The sequence below is a fragment of the Hirundo rustica genome, chromosome 17 (genome assembly GCF_015227805.2).
Source record: "Hirundo rustica isolate bHirRus1 chromosome 17, bHirRus1.pri.v3, whole genome shotgun sequence".
NCBI lineage: Eukaryota > Metazoa > Chordata > Aves > Passeriformes > Hirundinidae > Hirundo > Hirundo rustica.
The window spans coordinates 3,659,960-3,678,067 of NC_053466.1; the positions used below are offsets into that span (position 1 = coordinate 3,659,960).

At 48.7% G+C, this 18,108-nt stretch overlaps 2 protein-coding genes across 4 annotated transcripts in view; one reads left to right on the plus strand and one right to left on the minus strand.

The window, feature by feature from the left end:
• The window catches only part of MAPKAPK5 (MAPK activated protein kinase 5), a 19,634-nt gene extending 14,936 nt beyond the window's left edge, over nucleotides 1-4,698 (plus strand). The window contains exons 12-14 of one of the 2 annotated variants that reach the window (XM_040080444.2): nucleotides 271-392; nucleotides 690-794; nucleotides 1,667-4,698. In XM_040080444.2, coding sequence (XP_039936378.1) covers nucleotides 271-392; nucleotides 690-794; nucleotides 1,667-1,761 — 322 coding nt within the window. In that variant the 3' untranslated portion in view covers nucleotides 1,762-4,698. The remainder of the gene's footprint in view (nucleotides 1-270; nucleotides 393-689; nucleotides 795-1,666) is intronic. The other variant, XM_040080445.2, reaches the window with a different exon arrangement.
• TMEM116 (transmembrane protein 116) overlaps nucleotides 1-18,065 on the minus strand; it is a 19,555-nt gene extending 1,490 nt beyond the window's left edge. The window contains exons 1-11 of one of the 2 annotated variants that reach the window (XR_005703358.2): nucleotides 17,963-18,065; nucleotides 17,491-17,537; nucleotides 17,300-17,363; nucleotides 13,564-13,695; nucleotides 9,958-10,062; nucleotides 9,480-9,529; nucleotides 8,959-9,042; nucleotides 8,740-8,878; nucleotides 7,973-8,117; nucleotides 7,810-7,883; nucleotides 6,409-7,149 (exon numbers count right to left, since the gene is read on the minus strand). Coding sequence is in view for 1 of the 2 variants with exons in the window: in XM_040080446.1 (XP_039936380.1) it covers nucleotides 6,949-7,149; nucleotides 7,810-7,883; nucleotides 7,973-8,117; nucleotides 8,740-8,878; nucleotides 8,959-9,042; nucleotides 9,480-9,529; nucleotides 9,958-10,062; nucleotides 13,564-13,695; nucleotides 17,300-17,363; nucleotides 17,491-17,537; nucleotides 17,963-18,010 (1,089 nt within the window). In the remaining variant the exon portion in view is untranslated. Of the gene's footprint in view, nucleotides 1-6,298; nucleotides 7,150-7,809; nucleotides 7,884-7,972; nucleotides 8,118-8,739; nucleotides 8,879-8,958; nucleotides 9,043-9,479; nucleotides 9,530-9,957; nucleotides 10,063-13,563; nucleotides 13,696-17,299; nucleotides 17,364-17,490; nucleotides 17,538-17,962 lie in introns of those variants that run through there. The other variant, XM_040080446.1, reaches the window with a different exon arrangement.
• Between the last annotated feature and the right edge of the window lie 43 nt (nucleotides 18,066-18,108).

Below are 18,108 nucleotides of genomic sequence, written 5' to 3' on the forward strand. Positions count from 1 at the left end.
TCTCTGTCTCTCTCTTTGTTCGAGTTAATCTGAAAAATAGACTCACACATTTTAGGATTACCCTTATCTGAAGTAATTTAAAAGCCTGTTTCTTTTTCTCCATACTTAAAATGATCTCATTATACAGGCCAAGAATTATAATTAATTCTGAACCTGTCTCCAGTTTCCCAGAGAGGGAAGGAGCTGTGTTACACTGGAGCAGTTACACAACCAGTAACGAGCTTGAGCTGCGCCCAAATTTCTGATTATTTCCTCCTTGTTCTTGTGCAGCACCAAGCCAAAGGATGGTGTTTACATCCATGACCCTGAGAATGGAAGCAACGATTCCAACGTGGCTCTGGAGAAGCTGAGAGATGTGATTGCTCAGTGCATTCTACCACAGGCTGGTAAAGGTTGCCACTTTTAAGAACGTTTTATTCCTAAATGTGCAAGACCCCGACTTTGGGTCTGCCCGTGTCAGTGGTGAGGAAGGAAGAACAAAACCCCTGGGCAGCCTCTGAGCTGGGATTTGGGTTCGTGTGGAATTTTAGCGACGTGCAGAGCTGTTAGAAGGACTTTCAAACAGGAATATTTGGTTTAAAGGCCGTTTCCTGGTTTGTGTGGGGTCAGCAGAAATAACTGCCCAGTTTGCTGAGCCCTGAGTGAGGCATGAGGCCAAACCTCCTGTGTCCCTTTGTTGTCCCAAACAGGAGAGAATGAAGATGAGAAGCTGAATGAAGTGATGCAGGAGGCCTGGAAATACAACAGGGAGTGCAAATTGCTGCGAGACACCCTGCAGAGCTTCAGCTGGAATGGTGAGAATTCCTGCTCTATGGAAATAACCCCAAATTCATTGGATTTGGGCTGAGTTAGGTTTGGACACTGTTTTATCCCTTCTGCCAGAACTGGTGTTCCCCAAATGGGGGTGAAAATGTTGCTTTGAAATTTCTGTTTGAGGGTCAGGGTTGAGTTTTCAGAGGCACCAGGAATGTAACAGCACAAATGGATCATGATAGAAAAGGGGGAATTTTAAACTGCCAGAGGGCAGGGATAGATGGGATATGTACAAAACCCCCTCCCTGTGAGGGTGGGGAGGCCCTGCACAGGTTGCCCACAGAAGCTGTGGCTGCCCTGGATCCCTGGAAGTGTCCAACAAGGGGTTGGACAGGGCTTGGAGCAACCTGGGACAGTTGAAGGTGTCCCTGCCCAGGGAGTGGGACCAGATGACCTTTAAGGTCCTTTCCAACCCTTCCAGGATTCTCTGATCCTTTTAGGAGCCTCTTCAGCTGTGTTGAGCTGCTTTCCATCCAGCTGTTTATTGCCTCTTTCTGCTGGAGGCTGCTCCTCCCTGTCAGCAGCTCTGCTTGGCTGGGAAGCTGAATTAAAGCGGGACAGTCACCTTGGAAATGCTCAGGTGGCTCCTGGACAGGAGAGGCTGGCAGAGGTGTCGGCCCCCAGGAGCAGGACCAGGAATCAGACAGCTTCACAAGGGCTTGATCCTGCTTCCTCTGTTTTATTGGCTTGGCTTTAATTGAGATATTAATTGCTCGGTTTTTCCAACAGAACTGTGGTCTGTAATTCCTTTTGGATCCTGTTGCCCTAAGTCTGTGTGAAGCATTAATTCCAGCTGGGATTGCTTCCCTCCTTGTGCCCAGCTCCAGCTGATTCCCTGTTTTTTCCCTTCCAGGCAGAGGATTCACAGACAAAGTGGATCGACTAAAACTGGCAGAAATTGTAAAACAAGTGATTGAAGAGCAGACAAACTCCCATGACTCTCAATAGCTGGAGCTTCTTAATCTTATTTTTTTTACCATTTAAGATTTATTCTTTAACTGTAAAAAGTATTTTTATGTAAATTAATAAATCATAATTATTTCATTAAATTTCCATACTGCTTGAAAATGCTGTATAGTTGTAGATACAAAAAAAAAAAAATCATTGGTACTGTAATATTTTTTTAAAACTCAGTTCCTTGAGGTATATATGATCACCTATGTACTGTTAATCATGAGACCCCCAAGTGGGGTGGATTTTATTGTTAAAAACCATTCTTTTCCTTAATAACCAGTTGCAGAAGCTGCCTTTCACCTGCCACATCCAGCCCCTGCAGTGACTGTATGCGAAGGAGAGCCACAGTTTCTCAAGCCCCTGCTCAGTGAGTACTTGAAGCAAGTGCTGTGAAATGCAAATTCACAGCTCCCCTTGGCACCTAAATTCCAGGTCTTTAGGTAGAGAAAAATCAATTATACATCCTTCAGTTTGGCTTGGTGCCTTGCCCAGGCACCTGAGGCCATGCGCTTGCTGAAATTTTCAGTTCTGAGCAGTGACTCTCTTTTTTTTGTCATCTTCCCCATCTCCCTCAGACCATCTTTAAGGCTTAACCTCTTCTCTTTCTTCTTTCTCATCTTCCTCAGAGCTTTTTTATGGCTGAATCAGCCGTTCAGCACAAAACTCTTCTTTTTCTCACCTTGTCCAACAGCAGAACAGAAGAATGTTCAAGTTCTTATGCACAAGTTCTTTTAATTTCCATGATGGGATCTTCTGTGGACCGAGACCAGCCTGGGGTTTGTTTGTTTATTTGGGATCCACCCCCGTATTCCCATTTTTCCCTTCCTAGAAGATCCAAGGCTTGGGTTTTGACTTGTTCTCTTGTTTGGCAGAGCTGCTCCCAGGCAGGGTCCCAGTGCTCTGGGGAACCCCTGGGATTTGTCTCTGGAGCCCAAATTCCCGTCTCTGATGCCTTCGAGCTCCTTCTTTGGGGAGCCACAACTGCAGGGCTGCTCCTTGGCTGCCTCCCCAGGGCAGGTTCTTACTCTAGTCTGGAACATTGGCTCCAAAAAGCTGCTTTTTTAAATCCTGATAAAGCAAACCAATGGCAAGAATCTGTACATAGTTCTAGTTTTCTACCTTTTCTGCTTCTCTTTCTTTCGAGATCGGGCGGAGGCTTTTTATAGAGCTATTTTGGTACCAAATCCGTGCAGACACCGGGTGAGTTTGGTCTGCAGACTGAAGTGCCAACCCAGGGCCACCAGTGACCACTCCTGAACGTTGTTGTCTTTCACAGCTCATCCATTTTTGGGTTTACATTGACAAACCTGAGCCATGAATCTCCCAGTTCTCTCTGACAGAAGTCCAGCCTTGTTCTTTCTTTGTCTCTTTTCTATACCAAAACTTCCTTGCAGCTTTAGCTGGATGGCAGAGCAGTGTCTGACTCTTTCTATACAATTTTCTAAACAGTGACTTGTTTTTTCTACATGAAGGAGATGCTTTGTTTCCTGTTCTCTGTCAGCTTTCCTTAATCCTGTGGACAGTTTTCCAATGCCTGATTTATTGCAGGGTAGGAACAGTCCCTGCTTATCCATCGTCTGATGGGAGCAGGGAGTGTTTGTGTGAGCTGGAATTGTACCTCTGACACTACCTGGAATATTTGTGCACTGACCTGTTGATGAAAACTGAAGAGAATCAGCAAAAATTGAGAGTTTTTGTCATTTTTCGGCTGTACCACCAAGCCCTGTTACGTGCATTTCTGTCCTTGCTCTAATTCTAGGTCATGTCTTGAAATGGTTTCATTTTGAACTTGAGATCCGTATTTTTTTCTGGGAAATCGAACCTTTCAAGTGTGGCAAATAGAGACGGAAACAAGGAAATCACCTTTGTTAGAATAGCAGAGCAAAAAATCCCCTCCAAAAGCACTTTGTGACTCTGTCCTCCCAGAAGGAAAATCCTCAGGCAGTTTTCTGGGAGCCAGAATTTGTTGGAAGTGCAGTCAGGGGGAAGGTGGGATCTGATGTGTGTTAGAGGATTCCTCCTTTTCTTCATCCCTTAAGTGCTGCTGATCCCGAGATGGGAACATTTGTACAAATTTGCCACAAGGAACTGCTTTTGATGGATTTAATCTGTATTTTCTTGTCTGTGATAAATAAGAAAGGCCTGATCTGATGCAGAGGGAGGAGGAACAGATTATGAAAACACAATTGGAAGACTCAAGGTCAAATGATTTTGTTTCTGTGAGAAAGTTGATTTTTTTTTTTTTTTTTTACTCTTGGAAAAGTTCTTTTACATTTCAAAGTTCAATAACTTTAATGGATTCACTTATGTGTTCGAAAGTAGCATTTGACTTTCTCCCTCCTGTGTTTAGTTTGTTTTTCAGTTGAAGCAAGTGCAAGACACCTTGTCTTGATTCTCTGAGGTTTGACTTGGTAATAAATCTACTGATGCTTTGTAGCAGACTGTGAATATTGTAAATATCTCGAGCTGAAAGTGTGGAATCAAAGAAGAATTTCTTTGTACAAACACTAAAAATATGTGGGAAAGCTCTGGAGGTTGTTGGGTTTTGTTTTGGTTTTTTTTTTTTAGAATTTTATTTAAGTGAAGAAAAATCTCTGGAATCATTTGACCTTCTCAAAATTTTCTGTATAACTGGCTTCTCCTATGACTTTATTATTTGAAGCTTTTCTATATATATTAAAATTAGGAGAACCTGATTAGTGAACCTGAATTAGTGAAGATTTTGATTGGAAATAGCAACATGTCAAAAGTTTTTCTGTCATTACTTCTGGATTTTCTTTTGGAAACTCGAGTCTGTCGCCGTGTTTAACTCCTGTGTGTTAAAATGTTCTCATTCCTCCTTCTCAGTGTTCCCTGTTAGTTCCTTTTGGATCAGTATTACATTGTAAATATTACCCATCCTGTATATAAATGATTTTACTAAACTCAAAAGTTCCTGGCTGCTTTTGTTCGGTTCCCAAATCCCTGTAGGGGAGAAGGAAGGAGCAGCAGCAGGATTCTCCTGCCTCTGTGCTCTGCTTTTCCCTGGAAGTGTCCAGAAGGTATGGATGCAGCACTTGGGGGTGTGGTTAGTGGTGAACACTGGTGCTGGGTTGATTTTTGGATTTGATGGTCTTAGAGGGCTTTTCCTGCCTTAGTGATTCCATGATTCCATTGTTCTGCCAGTGCCCCATCCCACCTCCCTTACCCATGGCAATAAGCACTTGAATGAGGCTTTGGGATGAAAGGACTGACAGGAGAGGATGGATAAATCCCTAGGAAATCCTGGGCTCTGCTTGGCAACATGACCCAAAATTGAGTTTTTAAGCCCAGCTTTCCATCAGGTGGCAGCAGCACCTGCCCACTTAACCCCTGAGGGCTGTGGGGTTGGACTGGGCCGTCAGGGAAGGGAGGGATGAGTCCTGTCTTCAGTGGCACTGGAAATGGGAACCCAGTTCCTCTGCGATGATGACCCTTGCAGGTGGTTGCTGGTGGGAAATGGATCTGCCTTTGTTTTCCAGGGAGCAGGGAGTGCTTCCCCTCACCTGTGTGGGCACAGAGCCTCAGGGTGGCACTTGGACCCTGCCTGCTTCTGGAAATGGTTTTGTTACCATCGAGCAGGCCGTGACTTGGTGACAGGAACCAGATACAGCCTCCTCCCCTCGTCCCAGGAGCATTTCAGGACATGAGGTGGGACAGTTGTGAGGGCTCAGGCTCCTTCCTGGAAAGAGAATTTCCCTCTCTTGGTGCCTTTGGGGAGTTCAGGGTGGGGTGGGTAGTGAGTGACCCTCGGAGCATCCAGATTGAGAAAGGGACTGAGGGAACAATTTCCTGGGAGCACTTAAAGCAGCCAACCCAGCTGTGAGTGCCCACAGAATGGCTCTTTCCAGCAAGAAAACTCCCCTCAAACAAACACTTCAAACAAACACTGAGTGAGGGCTGAGCAGTCTGGGGAGCCCTGGGGCTGTGCCAGCACCCAGTGCCAGCTCTGATGGTCCACTGGCAATCCAATGATCATTCCCAGGGTAATCTTCCATCACTTATGAAGCCTTAATCCCCTTTTAAACAAATTGCACTGGCTGCACTAACGGGGTCAGTGCCAGGAGGGTGCAGGAGGCTCTCAGGGATGGGATTGGGTGTGGTTCATGCCCTGCCAGTGCCAGGGCACGGACCCCATCCTCCCCATGGAATATTTGCCTTTGAAGTGGGGCTGGAGAAACACTGAGTCATCCATGTCCAAACTTTGGGACTAGAGGAAGATTTGAAGGACCAGGTGGAAGGAGATGGCTGAAAAACTTGTTTTTATCCTGCAGAACAGCAAGATTGAATTGTTTCACTCTTTCTCACCCTGTAGGAGAAAGTAAGTCATTGACCAAACCTCCAGGGCCCTTGTGTGACTTACCCAGAGTTTACACAGTTAGATTGTGTAAGTTAATTACACAAAGCTGGAGTATTTCCTCTTCTTGTCCAACCTGCTATGAGAAAAATTTGGGTTGGACCCAAAAAGTGAAGCTGTTGGAAAACACAGAATGTAAAGGTAAAGAGTTGTTTTCGACACAGCTTAAGGTCTGGTTTATTTAATCTAGAATGGTGGGACCTCAGTAAATAATTCATGTGAACATCTGGAAATGCAAAGAGAGATTCAGACAAAGTCCTGCTCACCTGGTTCATGAGAGATGCTCCAGAGGGTCGAAGCAGCTGATTTTTGGGAGTTTTGTGGCTGATCAGGAGTTGGCAGGAAGAAGGGAAGAGAAACGTGCAGAAATTCCAGGCAGGTTTTGTCCTGCTTTGCAATTCTTCGCTCCCTGCAATGGTTCTTAGGGTGGTGCAAATTCTCATGGTTAAGAGTGAATTAAAAGGCAGAGATTGAAAAATACTCCTTTTGCTTTACTGTTAATTTGTAAAGGCAACGACTTGGAGAAACAAAACAAAACATCCTCTGCCCAACCTCCAAGGAGCTGGACCAGGTCTCTGAGCCGTTACGTGGGGTTTGCTGCATTTCTAGCCATATTTCCAGGAGGAGAAAGTCTGGACTAAAGGTTTAACCACGTTGAAAGAATCCACGAAATAAATAACTATGTCCACGGAGCGCCTGGCTGTGCCAGCCCTGCTGGGGCTCGAGGGACAGCTCCATCAGTTCCATCGCGGCTCTGGATAAGGAGGAGCTGGAAGGACTCTGCCTCTCTCCCAGGCACGGCTGCATCACAGCAGGGTGGAGGAGGAGCCCTCGGTGTCGGGCGGGCCGGAGGGCGCCGTGCTGGAGTAGAACTTTTTCTGGGAGCGCAGGAGCGGGGTCTGGGTGTCCACATCCCGGCGGGAGCCGCGCTTCAGGGACAGGAACACGTGCTGGGTCCAGCCGTACACCAGGCAGTTCAGGAGCCCCTGGGAAGCTGCGGTGAGAGCCTGGGAGAGAGCACAGGGGGATCAGGGATCCCTGGAAAACCTCTCCCTCCCAGCAGGAGTTTATCCTCCGTGTGATAGAGAAATTGTGCTGTTATTTCAATAAATGCTTAATGAGGATCTAATTAAATAGGAATGCTATACGAATATAGAATATACTTTAAATATATTTATATACTAAATAAATGTATTAACCATGTAATTTAATAAAATGTCTAACTTCTGCCACAGGCACAGGAAGGAGCTGGTCAAGTGTTATTAAAGAATCACATTTGGAGACTTAGGGACATAGGGAAAACTTAGAGACAAGGGGGGAAAAAAACCCAAATTCTGTGGATCCTTTCTAGTCCTATTTGCTACAATTTCAGTGACCACAGAATCACTGAGGTTGAAAAAGACCTCTGAGGTCACCAAGTCCAAACATCCACCCAGCACCATGTTGACCACTAAATTGTCGTGGTGCTGGGATTTTGAGTACTGAAACCTTTTTGAGCCCGTGAAAAACAAAAACCACCAAACCAAGATCTTTGCCAAGCAGAAACATAAATCAGACTTGGGCTCACACAGCAGAGATCCTTGTCCAGCTGCATGCAGCAGGGATGCAGGGCAGGAGACCCAAGGTGAGAAGGCAGAGCCCAGGCGGCTGCAGGGGCAGACATTTACCTGCAGGATCAGCAGAGCCATGTAGATTTTGCTGGTTGTTGAGGCAGTCAGTTTCAGCATTCCAAGGAGGACAGCTGTGGAAAGGGATGGATGAGAGGGTGATGTTAACCCCACCTCTCTGGGGTTCCACAGGGGGATGCTGTGGGAGGAATTCTCTGCTCACCTGGGGCCCAGCAGCAGAAGAAGGCGACGGGGTAAAAAACCACCCGTTGTTCCACCATCTTAATCATGGCCCACTGCTGATCCCCCAGGAATCCTGTGGAGTTCACAAACCTTTTGTACAGACCTCGGGCCTGACTCAGGATAACCTGGAAAAGAACAGCCAAATGTTATGGTACAGGCTGTGATCTGTTGGGTTCATCCAGGATGGATTCCAGTCTGCCCAACCTTTTCACGCAGCACTGAAATCCTGCAGTGGCCTTTTCTAAACTGAAGACTCGAAATTGATTTTAGAATTATTAAATTGTTTAGGCTGGAAAAGATCTCTAAGATCATGGAGTCCAACCATTAATCACCTCTTGCTGACCCATGCAGGAGGTGATCTCTTCTGCCAAGCTCCAAGCCTTTGAAATCCTGCTAAATATTTCTGGGATGGGTTGACAGAACACAGGACTCCAGATGGATTTATCTGGTGGCACAGTGGTATTTTCCCTCCCCTACCGCCCGTTCCAAAAAGGAAGCAGCACCACAGTTATTCCCCCGCCTTATTTACTAAGAGCATGGAGTGAGCAGACAAGGGGGAATGGATTGAAAACTGCCCCATGCCTGGAAGTGTCCAAGGCCAGGTTGGACGGGGCTTGGAGCAGCCTGGGATAGCAGAAGGTGTCCCTGCCCACGGCAGGGAGTGGCACTGGATGAGCTGAAGACGCCTTCCCACCCAAACCATTCCGTGATCCCGTGATCCAAGGGCTACACAAGGAGCAGCCTTACCAGGATGGCCACGAAGCTGATGAGGAAGGAGATGAGGAAGACGCCGATGCCGTAGAAATGCATCGCGCGGCAGACGGAGCCGCTCGCGCTCTGCGGCTCCGTGGGGGGCTCGGCCATCTCTGTGTGCATCAGGAGACACCTGTGGGACACGGGGAAGAGCCTGAGCTCCTGCTCACCCCCTGCAGCCCGGGAAGTGCCACAGGAAGGGAGGAAGCTCACCCGTGCTTCTGGCTGAAGTTCTGGTAGCAATTACTGCTGTTGCCCAGGCAAAACACCGGCACCATGAGGAGGAAAGGGATCAAGCTGAGAGGAGAAAGGACAGCACAGTCATGGGTTATTGCACTGCTCCACTTGGGCGCTGCTTGGTTTTTCTCCCATCACTGCAGAGGACTTTAGAGTTGTTTTTATTGGCACTGCTCTGGAAAAGTATTTTATCAGCTTTGCCAGCATTGGGGCTTTCATTTGTGAAGGCTAATCATTGGTAAAGGGAAACCTTCTGGAAAACCACATCCAGTTAATAAAGTTATCATTAACTTGGTTGGAAAAACCCTCTTACTCTGCATTCATGAGGTCGCTCTGCTGTTAATGATGAGCTTTACAGCTTTTTAAATAAAACTTGCTTCAAAACAAGTAGGAAGCAGGGATCAGCACACGGCAGTTTACCAAATCCACATCCTCCCACCAGGAAAAATTAACTCTTACCAAATCCACACCCTCGGCCAGGGAGAATGAAATCTTACCTCGACAAGATCGTTGCTATTCGGCCAAAACAACTTGCATAATCTACGACCTGCAAAATCCAAAAACCTTAATGAAATTATTTCTGTACAGCCCCCGGTTCACAGGAAGCAGCTTCCAGGGAGCACTTCAGCAGCTGAGCCTGCTGCTCCTGAACTTCCAGATGGAATGTCTGGGATACAAAGTTTCCTGTGCACAGCAGTTGTCTGGGGAAGCAGTGTAAGGCAGCGGGGCTGATGGGTTTGTTGGGAAGAGCTGCATAAGGAATGTGTCATCTTGCAGGAATACCTGGGGTGTTCCCCAGCCTGGTCATGGCAGTGGTGGTGCCTCCCTCTTTAGGTGTGAGGGAGGAATTAACTGCAAGGAGAGATTTTGCTCATGGGGTGTGAAGCATTTGCTCAGCCTGCAATGCAGGCAGGGTTTTCCTGAGCGTTGTGTTTTTTTCCCTGGGTTTCCAGCCTTTACACCAGTCCCACTCACCTGGGGGGGCACCCTGAAGAGGTTCTGGTTGTATTTCACCTTGAGGTCCATGTACAGGTGCCAGGTGTAGTTGACAGTGTAGAGAAAAGAGGCCAGGTAGAATATCTGAGAAATAAAAAACCAGCATTTCAGTCCTGGAATAACAATTCCTTTAGCATGTTCAGTTCCTCCCAAACCCCATGGAACAGAGGGAGGATGCCAAAAGTGAGGGTCCAAGCAGACCCTGGGAAGAGCCAGGCTGGAGAGAGATTCCCACTTTAAACCATGCAAAAGCAGCTTCACTTTGGCCTCAGACAGGAGAACTAATGACAGCAGGACTGCCTTAGAAATAAAAACCTTTGTGATCTGGCTCATTTTTTTGGCTCAGAGCCTGGCAATGAGGGTTTCAGAGGCCCTTGCACTCTCTTAATGCTACGTCCATTAGGAAACAAAGCACAGATGTGACATTTAGATTTGCTTCTTGCATAATGAGCTCACTACGCAGAGAATTCACGGAAACAGAAAACAATTGGATATTTCAAGAGGAATGTGAGGGCAGATATTCTCTGCCCTCAACCTGAGTTAACCAAAACCCCTTTTCTTCATCCACAGGGAAAAAGGAGAAAAGATAGAGCACACTGAGAGTTTCATAGCCTTTGATTCCAGCTTGAGATGACTCCAATTATCTAAAACTTCCTATAACCCACCCCTCCCCGCCAAATCTTGATCAAATTTGTTTCCAAATTCATGCTTGCTCCAGGCTGCCTAATCAGACCATGCACATGCATGTGCCGTGTTTGTCATAGGAAACACAAACTTCAGTGGCAAAGGCAAAGAGGAAGGGCTGGACAAGTTTTTTTTGGTGGTTTTTTTTTTTTTTTTTTCCCTGTGGCTTTGCTATCTTTTGCCAAAAAGGACAAGGAGCACAGGTCTGCCACCCTGGTTATCATCCATGGTTGGGAAAGTGGTCACTAAACAAACTTGGCCTCCTTCACTGAGGTTGTGAATGCTCTTGGCTGGCTCAAGAGGCTGAGTCCAAGGGCTGCCACAGGAACGCTGCAGTGACTTTCCAGCTCATTAAATGAGTTTTAATGAGGGGCTGTTGCCCTATTCCAGCTACTTCCAGAGAAGGCCAAAACAGTCCACAAGGATCATTCTCTTGCACTTCAGGACGCCTGGGAGAGGTTCATGAAATGTCAGTGCTGCCTTCTGGAACAGGAGCCCAAATGCTACTTGTGAAGGTGCCAGCAGGAAGGGGAAGGGAATTCTGCTCTCCCAAGCCCCAGCTTTGGGGTTGGGGACAGTCCTGCAGCACTGCCCATGAGGAGATAAAGCAGAGACAAAAGAATCCCTCATTATCCCACTTGTGTGGCTCCCATTGTGCTGCCCAGCGTGAGCAGAGCCTGCCAGGACATTATTAGGCCACTGGAACTGAACTGGAAGACCATGGGGGAGTTGTGCAATTATAACCACAATATCTATTCTGGACTTTATTATTGCAAGGCAGGAGGAGGAGAGAACAAGGGACAGCAAAGGGAGCAGTGTTTACATTCATATCAATCAAAGCTCTGGGGCTAAAAGAGGGAAAACCCAAGAAACAAAGCAATCTCCTCCTTTATGACACAGTTTGGACACCGGGCAGCTCCGTCCACTGCAACATCAGCCTGTGGTGACAAATAATGGCAAACAGCCTGAACAAAGCGAAATATTGCCCTGCTCCTAAGGCAGTGCCTTGACACATCACCAGGACTCTCCAAGGGCTGCAAATTCCCTGCCCGTCCTCACCGCTGCACATCCAAAACACCTTCTGGGTGTCAGTGTGCAGAGAAGTTCCAGGTGCTTGTGAGACACCCAGAAGCACATTGAGACATTTATTTACTCATTCCATCAGCTTCCAGATCCCTCCTGCTCTGCAGAATCTGCTGGTTCAACCTGTTACTGGCTCCTTCTTACGCACAAGGTGTTCCCACCTCTCAAGGGCACTGCAGGGTGTTGAGTGAGGAGGTCCTGCACTGTCACGTGCCCTGGGGGGAAGGTTGCTATGGCAAGGGCTCAGTTTGTTTTAATTTCTCCCAGAGCAAACAGCAGCGACAGCTCTTGCCAGGCACAATCCGGCGCTGCCACCCAGGCGGTCCCTGCGCTGTGGGGACAGGTGGTGGCACAAGGGAGAGGAGCCAGGGGACGCTGGCAGAGGTCAGGGTGTGACTGACCCCACCACAAGCCCCGTCCTGGAAGGACTGGCCCAAGGCCAGCTCTGCCCACCCAGCATGAACACAAAGCTCCCACCTCGTCCCATCCTGTGCTGCTGTCCCTGAGAAGCACAGCTGCAGGCTGGAAAAAGTGAGGGCAGAGAAGAGCCAGAAGTGCAAGGGAGCTGAGAAATTATGAGCATATTTTCCATAGCCAACCTATTTCTCCTCTAGAAGTGCAAATTGCCTCCTCCAGGCCATAAAAAGATCACACAGCTTAAAGAACGGTCCCCCAGGCAAGGGAAAAGCTCAGGAACAGCCTCAGTCCTGCATGCTCCTTCCACCTTCCTGAAAACCTCTCCCAAGCTCTCCTCATTTACCATCACCTTGAAAACATCTTTGATGTCGTTCTGCATCATTCCCAAGTGGCCAGGTTACCCAAACCACACTGTTTCTCTCAACATGAACATATTGTGGAGCCAGTAGAGCTGGAGAGACCAGAGATGAGCCTGGAGTGGAACAGCTGCTCTCACCAGCCTCAGCAGCACATCTGTACACCCAAAAACAGCTGCTGAAACAACCTTGGGCTGCAGGAGCCCATCCCCACACACAACAGGAGGAACAATCCCATCCTGCACCTGCAGCTACTTCCCTGCCCTCTCTGGGGCACATGGAGATCCTTTCCAGCTTTGGATGCTGCTGTTCCACAAGGACATTCAGTTCCTAGTTGTGAGCATCACCACACTCCCAGGGAGCTGCCCAAGCCCACACATCAAGGCTTCCAAAAGCCCCTTGCTTTTCCCAGCCATGTCCTTTAAAAGGAAATCATTAATTCCAGGGATCATCATTTATGAATCCCCACCCTGGCCCAAGCTCAGCCAGACCCTGCAGAGATTTTTGAGAGCTGAGATTTCCTGGTGTTGAAACAGGAACTGGGTGAGGCAGCAGCAAAATGTCAGGGAAACAGGGCTCACCCACCCTACTCCAACAGGGAATCAGCTGAGTCAATGGGACACAGCAAAGCTTGTGCTGATGGAGGATCCTTGGGAAGAGCAAGAACCGGGATGTTCATGTGAGCAATTTAAGTCTGAGCTCAAGCAAGCCACAGAATGTGTCTGTTCCCACCCAGGCTGGAGGAGGCACAAAGGGAAAGAGAAAAGCTGCCATGGGAGAGCACAGAGATCCATGGGCATGGATCCAATGGGAAAGAGATCAAGTCCCATCTGCTCGTTTCACACAAGCAACCACAAAATCCCACCTTCTCTTTTCTTCTCACACACCAGAGGATCCTAAACTCCAGTGTCAATATCTCCCTTTTCCACACAAAGCCAAGAGATCTGCTAAAGCCTGTCTAGAAACAGCCCCCACGGCTCACCAGCGAGGTTAATTATGACAAATTACAAGGTTAATTTTGGAATGTGATGCCAAGGCCACTCACCTGTCCCGTGGCCTGCAGGTTGTAGCAGATGAGGTCCTGCTGGGAGAGGGGTGAGCTGTAGAGCAGGGCCCCAGCCAGCCAGCACATGCCCAGGAACAGATCCGAGAGGCTCAGGTAGAAAAGTGGACGCACCTGGAAAAGGGAAAAGGCTCAGCAGGTGTGAGTGGAGCCACAGCCCTCCCACACCTCCTTCCGCCCCCAGCTGCAGTTTTATTCTGTTATAGACATAAAGATAGTTAATACAGCCTTCCAAAGGTTTTTCTGCAGGTGAGGAAAGTTTTTCAGTAGAACACCGTGTCCCATTGCAAAGTTATTTTGAAAGCCTTAGCTGAGGGGAAGTGGGGCATGAGTGGCACTTTGTGGAGGGATGATTTTACCCTCAGGGAAGCACTGTGACAACATTTCTGAGAGCAGTCAATTCATCTGCAGCAAACCCTGAAAGCTTCAATAAAAAAGTCTCCTCTACTTTCACAAGCAAGTTCAAAGAAAAGCTAACAGAGGAAAACGTTTCAGCCTCTACTCCGAAATATCATCCTTGTTTCCAGTCCTTTAAAATTCCTACACCAATCACAGCAGAAAGATTAATTGTGCTCAGACATCAATGTCAGGTAATCTGAACACTGTCACCCCCCAGCTCTTCTGGTGAGACAACTCTCCTTGCAGGGAAAATCCACATGGATTTGTGCTCTCAGGAGCTGTTCCAATGCACATTCCCTACTCCAACCACCACTTCTGCCACAGGATCCAAGAGCAGCATCAAAACTTACAGAAAATATCCCAATTATCCATCATGCTACAATTTTGCAGAATGGGACAGGTTGGCAGGGAGAAGAGACATCGTGTTTTAAATAAACACATAGAAATCAAACTTTTGGTAAACACAAACCCCCTCCTCAGGTCTGGAATAACTTGAAACAAACATTTTTCTATGTGTTCAATGTCATTTCAGCTGGTGACTAAGGGTGGGTTTATTTTACACGCCGGATTAATTTCCACTGAGAACCATTAGTCTCTGCTGCATCTTGCTGAAAAGGAGTCATGTCTCCTTTAACAACAGTTTCCAGCCCATTTCCAGTTTGCACACACTGGCCAGGACTGTAAACACTGCAGGAAAACATTTGTGCAAAATTCTGGCCAACATTTTCCTTGTTAGTGGGAGAGCAGGGACTCTGGAAAAGCAGCCTAATTACCCACATTCTTAATTGAAGCATTTGGAACCTCATTTTCAGCATCCAAGAGAGAAAATTTTGGTGCTTTTCTTTCCCTACAGAAAATTATAATGCTAAACACAGCATAGAAATGCTTGAGGCTTTGATTTTGTATTTCTTTCCAGGGAGTTGAGCTTTCTGGTGAGATTTGCCTCAGTATTGTCCTGGAAGTAAATGTATGCCACCCATCACGTGTTAGTTATACTTGTTCCCATGCGCAGTGAGAGAGAACTTAGGAAGACTGATAAGAGTTAAGGTAGATCTGATGGAGCCAGATTTGTCCTTAAGGCATGAAGGAGCATGAGGCATAAAGATCTGGAGTTGATTTTAATTTGATTTCATCTATAAATGCCTTTTTTAACCAGGCTTTTCCTGACTGGCACAGAAATGAAGCCCTGGCACGACAGGCTGGGGGCACTGTCCAGTTTGTGATCAAGGCAGGTTAAACCAAACAGCTCTAAAATGAGCAAAGAAGTCACTTTTGCAATCAAACAGGTGACCTTTTTCTCCAGCACAAGTGGGTCCAGGAGCTGTTTTGGCAGAGACCTGAATAAAGAAGTAGGTGACATAGGGACAAGTGTGGCTATGGCTTGCAAAAGGGGAAAGAAAATAACCACTGGTATTTATAAAATAGAGGAAGGGACTGCAAAGATGTAATGATTTACATCCTGGCAGCTTCAGCTGCAGCACACACGGGGATTTGGCTCTGTGGCCATGGCCCAGGCACATGATGAGCTGAGGTTTCTTCCTCAAACCTGTTGAGCTGAGGTTTCTTCCTCAAACCTGTTGAGCTGAGGTTTCTTCCTCAAACTTGTTGAGCTGAGGTTTCTTCCTTGCTTGCCATCATCTCTTCTGAATGATTTACCTCAGGCTGAAGGGTTTTACTGACCCCCACAGAGACAGAAAACAAGCTCAAGAATGCAATATTTGATTTCTGAGGTTGGGGGCAGGAAGGGAAGTGTTTCTCCTCCCAGCCTCCAGAGCTGTTTATTTTTAAATGTTTTGCTGTGGGTCCTCATGACTCAGGGAATAAGCTGTTTGTGGCAAGCTTTGATATGGATCTCTTCCAGCCCTTTTGTTTATAAACTTCCACTTCAGGCCCGAGACATGAGGACAAGACATGGGGAAGTTAATGGAGATTCTGTCACTTTTGAAACCGAGCACCAGATCTCCCCTGGCAGCAGAAGAGCCTGGAAGGCTGATGTAAACCAGTCCCTCCAGCTGGCATCCAGCCCTCCCATCCGGATTTGCAGAAATAATCTGAGCAGAAACATCTGGACCCTCTGGAGCAGGAAGGGCCCATTTGGTGACCTGGAGCCATGTGTGGCTCACGAGCAGCTCCCGAGCCACGGCCCCATCACATGACTGAGAGCAGAAGGGCTCCTGAGTAAGCCGGCCATGGAAGCCAACGGGATGAGGCTGCTGAGTCACCCCAGGACACTGCCAACCCCAGCTCCACATCATTCCAGAGGGGAGGACCCCAGGAGGGAAGCACACCTGGAGCTTTCCAGGTGTGGTAGGAGGAGGCTTTGATGTGCACCTTGAGCAGCACAAGCTCAAGCAGGTTTTCCATCCCGGCACCAAGGTGAAGTCCCAGCCTTCGTTCTTCCCTGGGAATGCGTGGGGACCTCCAGTTTATTCTGGATGTGCTGGGCAGAGCGTTTCCAGGAGGTTGGCTGGGAGCAAGGTCCTGCCTGTTTTAAGTGGGACAGATTTGCCCTGTAAACATGGACTCGCGTCCTCCTTCCCACCGTGTCATCCAACTATGTATCAGTTGCCTGCATTCCTTGCTTCTCCAGGGACAGCTCCGTGAATTCCCCTAGAAGTCCCATTCTCTGGACTGTAGATCAAGCCCAAAACGTACAAAGAACATGAAGATGAAAGAAGGACAAATACACTGACTTTCTGCGTGGTCCACCAGTGCAGGCTGAGCCTGCAAATCCTGGACAGCAAATCCCAACTTCACAGGGATCAGCTTGGCTCACTGCCCCCAGGAAATCCTGGACACACAGAGGGACTGCGTGTAGATATCCAAGCCTGGCAGGATGGGATGGAGGGCTGTGGGGTCAGTTTTAGTAGCACACCTGCCCAGAGAAACTCTTCAGAGATAGCCAAGGACCAACACCTGTAAAAGCATTTCTCAGGGGCAGCTCCAATTTGCACTTCAGCAGCTTTGTGCGCAACCCCTCAGCCCCTCAGGAGTTTGGCCCCACTGGGGAAGGCACGCTAGGAAATCCCTGCTCCTAGGAATGACTGGAGGACTTTCCTGGAGCAGCAGAAAGCAGGGAGCTAAGGAACCTGCTTCTCCCTGCAGAAGCACAGGTTCAAGGTTAGTCCTTTCACCTCCTACCAAGACAAAGAGCCCAATTCTTAGCAAAGCCCTTTGCCTCGCAGCTATTAAACAAGGTTTAACTACATAACCCTGAGCCCAGCAGCTGCTCTTAGGAGAGGCTCTGTGCTACAGGTGTGACCCACCTGCAGCGGCCGACACCATGGCTTAGGGAGGGAGAAGGAAGTTTAGACCTTACCTCAGGGGACCTCACTGCGTTTTGGAAGACGGCGTAGGCAATAATTGAGCTGGAACCTACAACGCTGAGAAAACAAAGCACAGGTTGGAACAGGAGCGCGTCTGCCTCGCTGGGAGACGCGAGTTCTCTTTTTTTGCTTTTCTGGGTAAAATCATCTCCGCGACAGTGACTCCAGGGGCCGCGTGTCGTACCTGAGCATGGCCATGGTGAACTGGATCCACTGGAGCGCAGAGTAGACCTGGGGAGAAGGACGGGAGGGAGCTCAGGTGACATAGCCCCAGGCGCGGCAGGAGCGCCCGGGGACCGCGGGGTCCCGGGAGGAGCGACAAGGACCGGGGATCGGGATAGGAGCGGGCAGCGTGTGCCTGGGAAGGTGGACTGGCGGGTGCCGGAGAAAAGCGGGGACAGGGACCAGGGACCGCGGGATGGGCAACACAGACCGGGGACTTGGGACAGCAGGGTCCCGAAGAGCAATAAGCAGCGCCGACCGGGGACAGGGAGCGGGAGAGGATCGTGCAGGGCTGCCGGTGCCGCCGGGCGCGGAGCGAGGCGCAGGGCTGGGGAAGGAACGTGAGGGGATGGAGAAGAGACGCGCAGAGCGATGTCCCGGGGAAGGGGCAGCCGCTGTCCCTAGGGGTCCCGGTGCCGGAGGGGCTCGCTCACCTCCTGCCAGCCCCCATCAAGTCGGTCCGCCTCCGCCGGCAGGGCCATGGGTACCGCCGCCACCGCCGCACCGCTCCGGGGCTGCGGGCACCGCCCGCGCTCCGCCCCGGGGCCGCACCGCGCCCGGCCCCCGCCGGCGGGGCTGG